This window comes from Opisthorchis viverrini (genome assembly GCF_000715545.1).
Source record: "Opisthorchis viverrini unplaced genomic scaffold opera_v5_115, whole genome shotgun sequence".
Lineage (NCBI taxonomy): Eukaryota > Metazoa > Platyhelminthes > Trematoda > Opisthorchiida > Opisthorchiidae > Opisthorchis > Opisthorchis viverrini.
In genome coordinates, this window is record NW_008751773.1 from 808,270 (window position 1) to 824,862 (window position 16,593).

At 41.0% G+C, this 16,593-nt stretch overlaps 2 protein-coding genes across 2 annotated transcripts; both read right to left on the reverse strand.

Annotated features, from left to right (window-relative positions):
- Positions 1–1,724: 1,724 nt before the first annotated feature.
- T265_05914 (hypothetical protein) lies at positions 1,725–12,618 on the reverse strand (the record flags this gene model as incomplete). Its single annotated transcript, XM_009171049.1, has 4 exons — positions 1,725–1,865; positions 3,942–4,196; positions 8,905–9,099; positions 12,559–12,618. The coding sequence occupies 4 exons, from the start codon at positions 12,616–12,618 to the stop codon at positions 1,725–1,727; spliced, it is 651 nt and encodes a 216-aa protein (XP_009169313.1).
- Positions 12,619–12,629: 11 nt separating this feature from the next.
- Positions 12,630–15,935, reverse strand: T265_05915 (hypothetical protein; the record flags this gene model as incomplete). Its single annotated transcript, XM_009171050.1, has 3 exons — positions 12,630–12,998; positions 15,556–15,678; positions 15,723–15,935. The coding sequence occupies 3 exons, from the start codon at positions 15,933–15,935 to the stop codon at positions 12,630–12,632; spliced, it is 705 nt and encodes a 234-aa protein (XP_009169314.1).
- Between the last annotated feature and the right edge of the window lie 658 nt (positions 15,936–16,593).

Below are 16,593 nucleotides of genomic sequence, written 5' to 3' on the forward strand. Positions count from 1 at the left end.
TTTGCTGACGACGTGCGGGTTACTCTGAATTGTCCAATTTCTGCATCCAGTGGGCCATTCAGTCAAAATAAATTAGGACTAAATAAGGAAGGTCTTAATCCTCATCTTAAAACATGGTTGGAGGCTTCTAGGTTGATTACTGACCTCTTGTGTGTTACTAATTTGCAGTATCTCACTGGTGGGAGCAAACTAAGGTAAAAACAGTTAAGAGCAAAGGTAACGCAACGCTTTTGTGGATGTGAGATGCTTTGTAGTGTATTTGTCAACCAGGGGTTGCTTATTCCAATCTTGTCTCATAGTGGTAAATTGGGAAGGCTCCGTGTCAGGTAACGCCGTAGTGCATTCACTCGCCTCGTCTTGCATAATTCTTACCCCTCCCTCTTCAAACAGAAATCCACCGTCTTTCTATCCGAAATTGGCTGACTGAACAAAACGCAACACAACGTTTACACTTCCCAATTATAACACGCACTGTAGGCAGTAATCTGGGAATCAAAATAACAAAATGGATTACCTGAGGAATTTGTGCACCCTTGCATTGATCTAGCATGTCACGTACCAAATACAGCTCGTCGTCCCACCTCCGACAATTAGTTGAACGCAAAATTAGATTGAACTCCGTTTTGGTTCGGTGTTTCCGTCTAAATTAAAAGGTCTCGAGGAAGGGAGCAATCGTGAAATCCAACTTACTGCTCGAGTGATGTGATCAGCCAGCTGGTGTCGGTATAGCATATTTTCGCCAGAGGCAAACTTGAAAATGGACGTTGAATCAGTGAGCATTTGCTTGAATATAGCACTTGCTTGAAAGTCATCCGAGATAGATTGAACTGGAATAGGGTTGTCTACTGTTGACAACCGGCATTTATTCAGGTCGATTTTGTTAAAAATAATTTCCCCACGCCATTTTCCACATTTTGACTGTGCACACAGTGAGGTGCTAGTATGAAATCAAACATCAAAATATCAGTAAAAAAAGTAGGCATTATACCTCCTTTAGTTTTACAGGGACGTTATCTGAATGCTTATATGGTGAAGCAGGTTATCAAAGGCATTGGTGTATTAGACTAAGGCGATTCAACAGATTATTCGCACAGAACGACAACAGTTTTACGCAACTAAAACGGGATTTTTACCGCTAAAATTAGTACACTGAATGCACGACCCACCATCATTACAAAACGTCTTATATGTTCGAAAAACGAAGGGGTTCGAAAAACAAACATATGTGACTACCAGTTACACAGCAGTGTCCAGATTTGGACGCAGCTGAAGATTAGCGAATGGAGCTGTACAGGTCCCTGTATTGTAACTGAGATGTGTCTTTGTATGGGGCCTGGAGACGACACTACATGACTACAACAGGGCTAATGTCGCGTATTTTCCGCACTAGTATTTTAGTGTACCCAAATAAATGTGGGATGTAAAAATTAAAAAAAAAACAGAGTAACTCACAGTATTGTTCAACTTTACACACACCTGAGGTTCCTGCTCGGGTTGCCAAAGTGCATACTTATCTTTTAAACAGCCCGTTCGCTGTAGGTATAGTGTGTAATTACGTTCACTGCCCATCACCTTCAAATGTTGACTTTTATACTGGAACAGTTTGAGCATACCTTTGCACTTGAACTATCAATTCGAAAAAGACGATGATAGAACGAGTCGTTTAGCATGTTGTTAAACTCTCAAAAGATATCTCTCAGTTCGATTCGAAACTCCCAATGACGTTAATGCTCAATTAAAAGGTTCGGCACCCCACTCAGATAGAGTTTTTCAACAAAAGGTGAGGCTTTTCTATTCAACAGTTTGATCATTCTCTTCAGTAGCTGACGTTTCTCTTTCCAACCATTGACGCCAAACTGGTGATTCTAAAACATCAAGATAAAGTCACGTTCTGTGAGAGTTTTGTGTAAAACCATGTTTTTTTCCTAAATTCAGTATCAGTTGCCTTGTATCTCGTGACACAGAGAGCCGTAGGATGAGAACTGCAATTGTAACCAGAATGAGAATAACGCCGTTATTTAGGTAATCTCTACATCTCTGCACTATTTGTCACTTAAGGAGCAAAGATCGAAAATATATTAACTTGGTCGTGATATCCAAATCCATGGGATCTTTGGAGTTTTTAAGCAGTGTGAATTCAGAGAACCTTCTATAGAGAAGTGCTCTTGTTGTGGCAGCTATCGTCAGAACGTAATAATCACAAATAGGTCCGAACAAAGGATGCAGTCGGGAGATTGTGACTGATCTTTAGATTGCATCTCTAGGTTAGATTTTAATACATTAGATCAGGCTCCTTTTAGCTCACTTTGGATTGGGCATTTTTATTATGCCAGCGTGCCTCCGTTCATAAACCTCCTTCTAACTAATTGTACGCTGACGGAGATTCACGGTATAGTTCGTGGAATCAAGTCATCATTCCGAAATTACTTGCATGTGTGGCATGTGCACTGCTTCAAACGAGAAGGAAATACTGCAACCACTAATGGACACGTAGATCACAGCTAAGCTGAACTGAAATTGACTTAAATTAACTGCTCTGGGGTTTACTGGCGGAAGCAGGTTTCCGTCCATGGTGTTCACAAGCTAAACTCGAAATGGCATGAACACAGTGTTATTGGAGACCTTTGCTTCGAAATATAAACGGATGTTCTATGAGTACCGTTAGCCATTTTCATTGAAGCATTTTTTGCTATTCTGTTTCAACATTTGCGAATGTCTGATGACATCTGATACAAGTTCAGTCGGGACATAGTCAGACAACTAAATGGCTCATCGCTGTTTCACCTATTCACACCTTCCGAAGTGATAACAAAAAACGACATCGCGGATAATGTTGTCACAGGTTACACTACTGACGGAAACTGCTGATATGTCTCCGTCATACATTAGGTCGTTAAGGGGCCAGCCTATAGCCAAAAAACTGGCAAAAATAGAGGACTGGCCAGCCCCCAGTTCATAGTAGTGCCTCTGGGAGTTTCTCAGAAGAGTGACCAGTCTGTGAAGAATTTCAACACGATTGCTGTACGATTTCTGATGCGAGCAGAATCAAACCGTAACCAGCTTCTAAATTCGGACGATACGCCCGAACAGGTAACTAGTAGGTCAGCCAAGGATAACCTAGTCGATAACCTAGTCGACGAATCGAACATCTCTGGCATCCATTCAACATTTTTAAGGCGAACTTGTCAAGTGTTATATACTGCTGATGAAACAAGGAAGTAATGTCTAGTCGAGCGTCATATCTCAGTTCCCGCATTTAAAGAGCGCATTGTAAATCTCAGGAGAACCTTCAAGTATTTTCATCTTCAAAAAACTTTGCAAGTAAGATTCCTAACTTCGTGTCCACTATCTTGTGACCGTTTATTTCGTGTTACTCAACAAATAACTTCGCGCTGGACTGCGTCCTCCCGTTCAAGGGCAATAGTGCCCAAATGCTTTCGTAATGAGACGGAGCTTAGTAAAAATGTAAACACTAGGCAGCTTTGTCTGCGGGCTCAGCGACATGCATCGAGTGGTTTCTGATTGGGTATGCGTCATTTTTAACGTGGAGTGTCAAGGGGCTACATTTTTCCGTGCAGACCATTACTTTAATATTCTGCTTTGTTTCTACGGTATATATTATTCTACGGGATATATTAAATAGACTCAAATGCATTTCCAGGGGAAGAATCATTAAGTGCTAGTGTCCGGTGTCATAAGCCCGCAATAGACATGAAGCTCAGTAGAGAAAATACACTAATCATTTTTCAAACTTTTTCTACAATATGAAATCCATTTTACTGTCAAAGACGTATATATACATTTATAACTATGCTTGTTATACAAGAGAACTCGTCAAGACCTGACAAGCATAACTCACGACTTGATCATTTCCACCACAAATTTACTTTCGCCAGTCTGCAATTTGCAATAAATTATCAGTTTCGTCATAAGTAACTTACCTTGACTTCCAAACTACGGGACCGATAATCGGTATCCGGTTCTTCTGAGTCCTCGTCTGAACCAGGATATGTTGGAGAAGCAGTTTCTGTCATTTCCTCTTGCTGATACTCCATCCACATGCTCGGTGGGTGATGACATATTTGTTGACTTAGAGCGAGCTTCGAAGTCACACAGCGCCAGCAACCTGTAATATTTACTTCACGGTTGGAAGACCCCGGTTTGATAAGTGAAGAGGCTGTACAGTGCATGTATTGCTGCGTGAAAGAATTTAGGGGTTTTCATTTAGGGTGACTTATTGGGTGGCATAATTGTGTCAACCTTACGTACGCTTGCATGAGAGAAATTATAGCAGGAAAACAATGAATTGAAGGCAAATAAAGAAGTACCTTTCCGTATCTTAGCAATGTGTTAACATTGCTCACTTCGACGTGATCAACAGCTAAAAATGTTTTTCGGCACGATTATGCTGTCAGTGTGCCGCAATATTGTTAGCTCAGGTGCATTTACTGATGCTTGGTCAGATGACTGAGCTCGGCAGTCGGCTTGCAAACGTTTCGTCCCTAGCCGAGGAGACGTTTTTAATGAACACTGGCGTGTATGGGACACCCCAAATGAACTATCCAACCAATTAATGTAATAGGAGATATACAGAGTACAACGCAGCGCAAATCGCAAATGGGCCACCAGTATTTCAGGAATGGTTAACACCAGTTAGACAATCGCATGAGAAGGCATTGAGTACCCCTCAGAAAGCCACATAAACGCAGCTAGATGAGGAGAAGGGACCTACTCAAGTGATGACTTCATAACCACTGGGTACAAGGCTCTCCAAAAAGTTCAGTGGCCACCTGATCAAACTTCATTAAGGTAATGCTGAACATATAAATATAACCAAACGTTATAATTCCTAAACAAAAACAGTTATATACTTGCAGAACGGAATTTCTATTTTAATTACTACATGGAGAGAATCCATCAGCGGACTGGTCCATATTTTGGTTGATCCGATAACTGTTAGCTTCAAAATCCACTTCCACTCATTCCCGATTTAAGACGCAATTTGTTCGTGCTTGCCGCAGATCTTACCAGATTTAATAATGATATTCCTCATCATAGTTTGCGGCGCATAAGCTCCCTCGAGATCCCATACCGAAGATGGTGACTGCGGAGCTAGTGCATCGACAAATGAAGAGGTGTTTGAATACGACGAGTACACGTTTGTCGATTATCAAGGGAGACGCATGTGAGTCTCTGTTACATGATACCCTTCAACTAGATGTGCTGCATAAAGACCTCCTCATCTTCCAGTCGGTAGGATATCTGAGATATCGCAATTAATTGTATAGACGTAACACGCTACTCAGAATTTTAATGAAGCAATGACTCAGCGTATCTGTTACCACCTATATCAACATACAACAACTATACTTATGAAAACCCCTTTTTGAAGTTGGCAAATCATGAAAGATATGAAACTTTTTGCCTGACCTATGGAAATAAAACGATGGAAAACTAAACGGATCATTAGATGGGAGAACGTCATAAACTAGGTAGTCATTTGGGTCCTCCATAAAAACCAAATTTGTATACGAATGGGAGTATTTTGCTAGAATGGACCTTAATGCGATTTTCTAGAGCGCGGATATTTCGACGTTTCAGTGGAGATTTTACCGTGCACGTTAGTCCCTTTCCGCACAAAATTGTCACACAGTGTACCGTTGATTTACGCATCTAATGCTTTCGGACCATGTATTTCCGGTTTTGTTTTTAAATGCGCATGATTACGCTAGAGTATAATCTTGGATCTTTTCCTAAGTGCTTTTGAACATACTAGTCGAGGCGTTTAAAACGTTCTCCAATTTCGTCACTATTATCCGCATGCATATTTATGAAAACGAGTCAAATAACCTACGAGATGCCGGGTAGTATTGTGAGTTTCCCGTGTTGCCTACGTTTTGGACAGAACTATAGCAAAGTAAACGAGGGATTTCAAAGAGTTTGTTACGATTCAATTCTGTCCTTAAAAGCTAGTCATACAAGTTAAACACCTGGCCGTTTGGCCAAGTTTCGCTGATCAGCATTGTGATTACCTTTCACTAAAATAGGACATGGTGCCACTCATTCTTGAATAACGGAAAACCACATCACGTGGACACGTATTGACCAACTTCTTGGGTGACGGCTTCTCAGAAGGAAGTTTCACAATGAAGTGAGATAATTCTTCCCCTGGCGCAAAATTACGCAAACGATGACGAAAAATGTTTCTGAAAAAGTTGTCTAACGCTTAGGATGAATGCACAAACTTGTCCCCACAAGTTCTCATTGCTGACAACAGCCACGTTACACTGTCAGTGGATAAAATATTTCAAGTGTCGTCGAAAATTCACCCAAAAATATGAGAAATACTGTAGGGCTAGCTCAGTCCTGTTGGGTATCATTGTAAATAAGCAGCGCACAAAACTGTACAGCGATTTCAATTTAAAATTGGCTGGTGGACAGCTGAATAGTGGATAGTTATTAGCTATCCCTGAATGAGTGGTATAGTACTAATTTACCAAGTCAATCGTTGCAAGTTTCTGGCAGACCTCCAAAATGTGCACGATAAAATCTAGCAAGACTGAGACCTCTTTGCTGTATGTGTTAACTATTACCACTGCTACCTAGTGGCGTGCAAGAATAAGTGAAAACTGTTGACAAAGTGCGCGTCGTATGTGCAATACAAGGTAACGACTAACAGTGTCTATCAGACAAGGTCAACTATTCATCTCAGTATAGGGAGGAAGCAATACACGCAACGTACGTACGAGTAGTTTGATTAGACAGTTGTATAAAGCTCCTCGACCTTTTCGCAAGGACTGAATTGACATTCAGAAAAAAACAGCCAGATCTTTCAGAATTTCGTCGCTACCTACAGACTTCAAGTGGCGTGCTGAGAAACGATTCCATTTCAAGAGATCAATCAAACTCCTTTAAGAGGTTTGAAATATTTTATCCCATTCATCGTTGTATTTATATTATATTATAATATTATTATATAGTATATAATATATTATTATATTATAATATATATATATATATTATACTGCTACAGTCACTCCAACAGAAGATTATATGAGCATGATAAACGAAATGGTGGGTGAGTACTTAAAATTTCCACGATTTAAGTAGTTTGTCGATTACTCTCTTCATTACTGATATAGAGCACTGATATTTCCTGTCGGACGCTCTTACTCACACACGGCCTAACCTCCGTGTTGCATCTGAGCTTAATTCGAATTTCAGTCTAGATGTCCTGGGATCACATACACAGTGAATCTGTCGGTGGCTCACACGTCCGGATTGGAGAATCCATTCTTCTGCAGAGGAGGAGACTAGACAGCCAGAATCAAGTACAACAAATCTGATGAAGAACGCTTATTCAGAGCGTCTCATGAAAGTTTACAACATAGCCTTGATTCTCTCAGACAACACGAAAGATGTATTTGTCGCTTCAATACGAAGGTGCCCGCCAACATATGGTGCAAGATTCTTCTTACACCAGAGCCAAGTTACATATCCTACGGAAAGCCAGAAAAATTGCTCTTCACAAAAGTGAGCTTAGACTTCCCAATCATTTTGACTGTAACTTAACCTATGAGGTCTTCTGTGCTGCGTAGAAGCTTACATTGGCAGCAAAAAAACCCGCTAGCAGAATATGCAGCAGAACAAAGACTGCACTTATATCCGGATAACCGTCTGGCCAGATGTTAAATTGTAATCCCGTATTTTCAGAAATTAGAAATCCGTTAGATGCTGACTTTCAGATGGGCTTGGTTAGCTCTTCTGGAATCTTCTAACGCAACAAGAAACCCAAAATGTTAGCTGCTGATCAAATCAAACTAGCCAAGACTGCATGAATAACAGTCAACGCAAACCATTTACGTAACTGATATTGATTAGGCGACTTCCAGGATGTAAACACTTTATTCCTTCTTCACTTACACAGCTAGTATATGTTGTTTTTTTCGGTAAAAACGCACGAGGAATATCAACATATTGCACTTTATATATTTTCAGAGTTCTGAATAGCAGAAGGGTCATATGGCTTAGTTTATATACAAGAACGCTGCACATCTCAAGCGCTTGAATGTTTCAGAACAAATCAAACCCGTCGTTTCCTGAGCGCAGCAAACTCCTGATGTGTTTATTTGGTCAATCTGTGACCAAAGGATCGAGTCACATTTTGGCCTTGTGTGTCACTGTAAAATATTGGCCCGTTGACAATATGTTGTAAGGGGTGTGTGCACTCTAATTTGATTTTTCAATGTTGAAAGTAAAAATCTACACGGGTATGGAATCTTTAGCTTTGCGACGGGATATTGGTGGGACATTGAGGAGTTGTGATCGTTTTAAGGGAGCTTACTACCTTTTTTGCATCCACCTTATTTGTTCCACAGGATTTGCAGGTGATTTCTAGAGTATCGAGTCTGCTAATAAAAATGGTCTAAAAACTTATATTAATGGATGAATTTTGAAGCTAAGCACAGAACCATTTGATCAATTTTACCTCTGTGTAAACTTCTGACAATCGTGATATTTGCAAGCAGGTCAATGAATTGTTAACTAAGGGTGGCTTTGCAAAGTCCAAAAGATTGTCTACAGGTTTTAGGGTATTGACCATGTCTTTCACGGTTCGTATACGTGGCAGTTTTTTCAGTCGGATAGCTTACTGCCAAAGCGGTATATCCAATGGAATTTCAAAAATTTGACCCGAACTACTTGACGCGACGAGTGATGTTTCAAACTTTGTAACTCACTTTTCTTCCAATGTTTGTGCAATTGGTAAAATGGGTGATTCCGAGTGTCAGGTTGGCATCGGGTTTTCTGCAAGAAGTCTCCCCAAGCCACAGCAAGAACGTAATTCTGCGAACCGGTTCAGACTAAAAGATTTAGGCTGAACTGAACCGTAAAAAAATAACGTACCTGAACTTTTTCGTCGTTCATCATTCTGAACGTGTAGGTATACTCCAGCTTACCTTTTCGGTTGTACTCGAGAACAACTTTCAACAACCGTCCTTGAAATGGAGTGTCATTGATCTCATCAAGCGACAGAACCCGCACATCGGACCTTACAAAATTCATCCTCGCAAAAATGTTGGCATTTAGTGAGTTAGATACCTAGAACAAAATGGAATGAGAATCACTAAACTTGTGTGGTGCTCACACATTTCTCAGGGTTATCTACACATTCCGTCTGTCTGCAACGTTTGTACCCAGCTTTTGTGGGAATCGGTAGTGCAAAAATAGTTTGATTTACAGTCATGTTCAGTGATTAATGGGCTGCCGGCGTTTTCTTTAAGTCCGTGCTAAACGTGCAAACCGGCCCCAACTATGGGTCACAATTGTGTAATATCATCAGCCTATCTTTCTCAAGCAAGGGGCCATAAATTTAAGAAAAATTCACCTAATGAACTCAGCAGTAGTGAATCAGGGCATCTTTGTTCTAATCCGATCACTTCATAATATTCTCACTGTTTGCAATTTCCGCAGTTTGTGATGTTCACTTTATCTAACACTCCACTTTATTTAACAAATTTGTGCAGAACCAATCAATTTCAAAAGCGAGATTTACAGGACTGTGCGAACATCACCTTTCGGCTAACGAAGAATGCCTGGACTCCCAGAAACAGGGTACGCGTGCATATGTTTTGCTACAATCACAATGGGGTTGATTACTGCTGATGGTCTACACCTGTGTTACTCAAAAAGGCGTACTTCAGTCATGAATCAGATGGAAATGACCCTCAATGTATACATTTGAAGGGATAACTCGAAGCACATTGGCCTACTATTGGTGGTCTCTAAAGCATGGTACGATCATATCATAGTAATTAGTACCCCTGTGGTTTACTTATGTCGGTTTTTCCAGTAAACCATTTTGTAGTGCTACCAATTATCTGCGATTAAATTCTGCAAAAGTGAAAGCCGTCACCTTAGGAGAAAGAATAAGGTTTACTCGGAGAAAAAGACCGAATAACTTTCAGCTTCAAAAAACATGCGGTCACTAGAGAAGAAAAGTTCATAGCGACCGGACAAGAGGTGCAAATGCAGTATGTGTGCATCTACACCAGTTTAATTGAAAAATGGCAGGTGATATTGGCTAATCAAGTCGATATCCAAGCCACCCTCTTCATTAGTAAAATCTCCTTACGGATCTTAGGTTCAGTGCACAAAATCTACGATGTATACCCGGGCGACAAAAGAAAACACTGAACTGTAATTACTGAGTGAACTGTACCTATGAAAAGACGTTTTGAATGCCGATAGAAACAAAGGCTACGTTGAAAACTACTACGCTGAGGGGTTTTGGCCAAATTTACAAGCATCTTCGATTTCCCGAGCTCCTCACTATGGTCCAAACAAGCTGTAGAAACATCGACTGCTCGTTGGACCTGACCTGCTTCAATCGGGATAATATGTGCAACCTTTAAGATTTTACCAAACATGACTAGGCCAAAGTGGTAAGTATTTAAATTTCAAAAAAGTAGAGTGAATATATCAAGGGAACACGACTCACTGATTACTTTATCCGACTACTGAAATTATCAAGCTGAGCCACTTACATTGCATCTACTTCCCAAATCACAGCAGCTAGGTGACACTTTTAACACTCCGTGAGGACTTGAGCGCCAAGCTCCGTGGAACTCCAAAGGGACAGTTTTGCAGGCCAAGAAGTCTGGACTTTCGTAAGTGTCGTCGTAATAATTGAGGGCGCACTGGATCTCATCCTTGATTTCACGTGGACACTCCGGGAAGATGCAGAGAATTATGCATGAGTGTTATTATGCATGACGTCAGTAGTCAACGATATGTCGAAGGTGTGCGTTCAGCAAAGGGTGCATGTGTGAGGGTCGGTGAGTTAAACTATTGAAAGTAGAACACAAAAACAAAGCGCTTTTGCTGACAGAAGATCAGGTCGCGATGTCGTATGGCGATGGCTTCAGCCATTGCGATTGTCCCGTACTGCTGTACTGATCTGGGTTGATTAGCCGGCGCCTTGTAATCAACGCGGAAGCTTTAGCTGGGTGACACGTTTTGTGCCGCGCCTGGTAATTGTTGTACCACTGGACTGGCCATCGCCCTCCTAGTTCCAGAAGCTAGCCAGGGTTGACTGTGTTCCTTCTTTCTTCGACCGAATTACCGGTGTAATCCGCTGCACAGCGGCAAGAGAATGAGTATAATAACATATTATGGGCGTGGACAAACACTCTATCTTTGAGAATAAAGGAACACAGATGATTGCTTGTGAATCAGGGTCGGAGTGTTATGGCTGGGAAAACCTTGTTCAAACTGGTAGAAAATCTTTTGTTCAGTAGGTCGGCTGGTACATCTCCCTTAAACGGGAGGCTAAATTAGACGGGACTTCCAACTGTGGTGGTAACGGTGTTGGCTTCTTCATCTTTATAATAGACTTGTTGAGGAACCCGTTGTCTCTCAGGACGTTGGTGAGCGTCCGAATTTCTTGTTCCAGCGCGGCATCAAAGCATATTTTCTCAAAGAGGACATCATAGAGTATATGTCAAAGCACTAGAAGCTTACCCGAAATTACATCTTCATCAATGTCCCATGTGCTTCTCACACTCATGATATGCAAGTAAAAACTCATCGTGCCGGAATCTCAGTTGTTGATTTTACAATATCCATTTTACTAATCCCGCTTTGTAAATCAGACCAGAGGCTTCAGAATACAGGCTGGCCTTAACACTGATAGTATAAAATTGATGGCGTGTAGATCAACAGCCCCTCGGTTAAGGGCCGCGAAATTACTTTGCTACCAAGTTTTAGCTGATCATTCTGCAGTGTGCTTGCCTGTCTGCAGGGATGAGAATTGTTTTGAAGGTATTCATTAGGCATTTATACGTTTAGAGCATCAATGCCGCAAACATTCCGAGAGAAGGTGATCTATTCATCATGCTCAGACGAATTTCAGCAACATTTACTGAATGACCATGTGAATCCTTTCAGTCAGTTTTGATAAAAGGTTGGCAGCGGATCGACATCTTTTGGGATTTATACAATACAGAATAAAACACTGAATTGGAAAATTACGAACATTAGCGCTAAAGGCACACGTGTGATGTGCCTTGTTATGCCTTATTATGTAAGGTATAATGATACAAAATTCGGTAATACTGTCATATTCATTCGGGCCGTTCCACACATTCAGCTGATCGGTAAGCATGAGAACACTGCTTTAATGTGTTTTAGTGACATCGGAGGTATGAATGAGATAATACACTGCAGATAGATCTACCGAGGGATTTAAACGGAATAATTTTGCTTACCATGTTTGCTGTTAGAAGACATTCGTGTCCATTATAGTGCTTGTGGCAAGCCCTCCAAATACATTTCCGTGTAAGCTCTATGCTTGGTTGAACCAGCCGTTTTCCTATTATGACAAACTAACTAATCAGAGAGTACGCCCTACCTCCATTGACGCAAATCCTATGTGTTACCTTGTTAAAATGTACTCGTTTTGTAAGATATCGCGGTATCGCTTGTATCGGATTGCTCAAAAGTGCTAGGATTTTACTATGTTTTCATTTAGTCTTGCTCTTGTATAAATGAAGCACTGACCTCGGTCCAAATGTCGTAGGAGTCCTGCGTGTTCTTGGGGTCGGATTTCGGGCATGTCATCTTCGTTATTGTTACTTCCAAGTATCTGGCGTACTCTCCTCTACGCTAAAAAGAAAGTCTTTAAGTTGTAATGAGTAACAAATCGTCTGAAGTGACTCTGTCACTGTGGAAAGTTCATACAAACTTTTGTCTACATCACGATTGTCGATTCTTATTTGGGTATCCCTTATCATCCACCAAAATTTACCCCAATTCCAGCTTTTACACTTTTTCACCGTTTCACTGGAAACCTCGTCAATGACGTCGACCAACCAGATATCACCGTCTGTGATCTCCATGGAATTTGTCCAAGGCTTTTCCCGTGGTTGACGGAGCAGACTGCCACTGACTGAAAGTGCGTCCAGAAAGGAAGAAAAACAGATTAGCTTGCATGCCCAGTTCTGACAAGCAAGCGACATGATACGGCATAATTACGCCATAATTTTGCTCATCAGCTTCTGTTGTCTAACAAAACTTTGAGAATACAAACTTTCCAGTGCCTAAAATTCAAGTTAATCATCTTGAACAATACAAAAAACGCAGTACAGAATGATGGAGCCATTTTATTTGACAGTAAAAGTTGAGGTAAATGAATATTGGAAGTCCCCCAGGAGTTTTAAAGAGCAATTATAGGCGAGCAATAGGTGTTTGCAGTATGAACAGGCAACGTTGTGAGTATCCACTGCATAGGCACATTATCAATGGTCAGTTGTGATCAGTTCGTGTCAGTGTTGCGAACAATTTGTGCACTTCTTTTCAAGCGAATTACTTTCAATCAGTATTCCCATATGAAATTAGGTAGTTATACTGTGGGAAAGCAACAAATGCATATTCGCACTGCCGGTCACCTGTGGATTGAAAACGGTGCTCGGTACACTTAGCGCAATCATTGTTTATCGTTGTAAACAGAGCGGTTCATTATTTTCCAGCATGGCATTTCGCGATGAAACGCATGAATTAGCTCCTTATAACGGAGTGCCATGAACTGTACCGTAGATGAAGTGTAGAATACAGACAGTCACTTAGCTGCTGTCTCATCTGGACCAAACGGTCTTTACTTCTGAATTTTTCTATCAAACTTGCAGCTTGGTTGCTCGCTGAATGCTCTGACCAGTAACTGTTTGGTATTCTGACGAACTAACATGGAATGCTTGACGCATTTACTAGGTAAAACTGTTTCTCCGGTTCATTACATCTGAACCCAAGAAGCGAAGCTACCTTCACTCAGTAGTTCCCTGTATTGATGTGCGAAAAATTCCTCCGATGTGGCTGCCGATTATATGTCATCAATTATACTGAAATAAAATTCTGGCATTGGGAAACCGGCAAAATATTGTACCCATTTTATTACTGGAAGGAGTTCCTGTAAGCATTTCCTCTTCCAGTCTTTTTCAAACTACTGAGTATTACTTCACAGTTATTTTTCCCTTACTGAGAGTCCTCAAAAGTGTACACATCACGAAATTTCCGCAACATTTCAGCTGGAAAATTGGACTTACAAACGTTCATTCAAGAGTGGGTGATCAGCATTGTGACTGACTCATACTTAGATAGAATGCAGCTCTTCTCATCCTTCAGTTACAGAGGTTGCATCAAATGTTCAAATGTTGAATGTCTCCTTGCTCCACATATTAACTGAAGTTACTTTTCCACTGGGCTATTCACGAAATGACGGATGGTCTATGTTTATTACCACCTTTTATACGTCGTCAAGCCTTTTGCTTAATGTTTTAGGTCGCTGCTCCAAAAAGTGATCGCTACCGATTACGCACGTGAGTGTAAAACAAATTCGAGCTTTTTGGGCCGTTGCGAGAGACTGTTACAAAATGGAGCGCGAAAAATGAATGAAATGTTCCATTTCGGGGAAAACATCCTACATTGTTTGGTCAGATCCATCAAGCCTAATTGATTTGAGGTAATGATGATTTCCGACTGTTTTCATGCAGAGCTGGATTTTCAGCTAGGTGAATCCATCACAAGGAGCTAAAAAGTGTTGTCCTGATTGCCAGGAACGGCGAATATGCATTGTTGATTTGTAGTGAACAAACCGCCGACTTAGCTCACATATGAAGTGAACTAACTAGGACAACTGGTCAATGTCAAAAGAGGATTGACTAAACGAAAGTGGGCTGAAGATAGATAATGCATAATTCTCACGTCGTTACAAAAACTGTATATTCCATGAAAACAGCCACATTTCTGCTTTCAAAATTTGATGAGGAATAAGAAGTACACTTAGCTTGACAGAACAAGAGGTGGCATAACAGAATCCCAATTACGCTCCTTGAGAGGCCGCCGCTAAACGGAATCTTCTGTTGCTGCGGTAGGCATGTTTCAGAGTAATTGTACGTCTTACGATATGGTTCCCCAATCCATTGCTGCAAAACTGGAAGTTAGTTATTCTTAGGAGGTTGTGATGAGGGGTTCCTGCTCATCAAACTGTGTTCTTGTCTGGCGAAACTGAATAGAAACGGCAGCATCAGAGGAACTGACAGCCTAGGAGGTTTTGCGAACCAAGGCTGCTTGCTAACCGCATGGGACCCCCAATTCCATCTTCAACTCCGATCTAAACAAGAAACTTATTAGTTCTAGAAAGCTATCTACTCATAGACCTCACCACTCAGTAATCGCCCATGTTTGAGGTAAATCAACGCTATTGGGTGGAAAGATGTCATGCGGTTTCTATAAGACTGAGTAATGCTACAAAAACCGTTAATGTGAACCAAAATCTGCCATACTTTAATCATATGATACGTTGTCCGATGCAATGTTGGATTAGGTGACTGATATCGAGTTACCATTCCTAACTACCCTTAGTTTTTCCGTTTTTTAACATTTACATCTCGTTCTTTATGATAATTCGGATGGGTGGCAGCACCAGGTAACACCGTGGAAAATAGTAAAAGTAGGATGTCTCGTATCACAGCACAATAAAATTTGACGAGTTTGGAGACTCACCCCATTATTTTGGGCAACGCACATTGATCCTTTTCCGTTGAAGCCACGTTCTAGCATTTCTGTACGCATGCACTGGGTTCCACGCTGGCGGATATGGAGCTCGTAAATGATGCCGGGTGCAACCTGAACCAAAAGGATCTCCGCATGGACATAGGTCTGACACTTACACTTTTTGTTCCATCAAGATCGCCCTTGCGTTTGTGCCATTTCTCATGGTTTATAGCGTAGTTGCACCAGTAATTTGCTTCCTCTACGAGCTTGCCAAATGTTTGGGATGTAAAGTCTTCACTGGATATTGGCTGCCTGTCTCCAGTGTGCTGTGAAGCTGATGTGAGTAGACAGGTGGCTGCTAAAATCAACAGGGTTGCGACAACAAACATGACAAGGTGGTGCGTTTACTCTAAGCGATGCCAGGTAAAGGCCTATTAATTGTTTTAAAACTGACTGAATGTAACAAACTGATGCGCTTGTTCCGTATTGATGTGGATATTCAAAGCTTTGTTCCGCCTAGTCGAACTATTACCTGGGTAGAATAAACAAAGACGGTCGATTGTGTTTTTTAACTAACTGGTGGACCGACTGTATTGCTACTGATCCAAGAAAACCCTACAAAACTAGGGCTGATAGTTACACTGATTTTTTCATCTCGACCAACATTTCTGTTCCTCCAATGAGGGCACTGTAGCTTCAACCTACAAGAATATCACGATTAACAATTATTTCCATGTCACTGTGTTTTCCACGAATTCATGTTCACATTCCTCCTCTGAGTAAATCTGGCTGTTAATCGAGTGATACATTTTAAGAGCCCGAATCTAAAGAGCTGATAATTTAACTAAATAATTAAATCTATGAACGCATGGTTCCTGTTTTTGAAAGGATAAAGTGTGCTCCAGGATTTTAGCAGATATACTTGGAAAATATTTAGTTGAACTGTCCTCAGAATTCTAGTGGAACAGCCAAAAGTGGTATTCAGCTTAACGGCGCCGAATATCTTTTAATGCAATGTAAAATTTCTTTCGAGATATAAGAATGCCA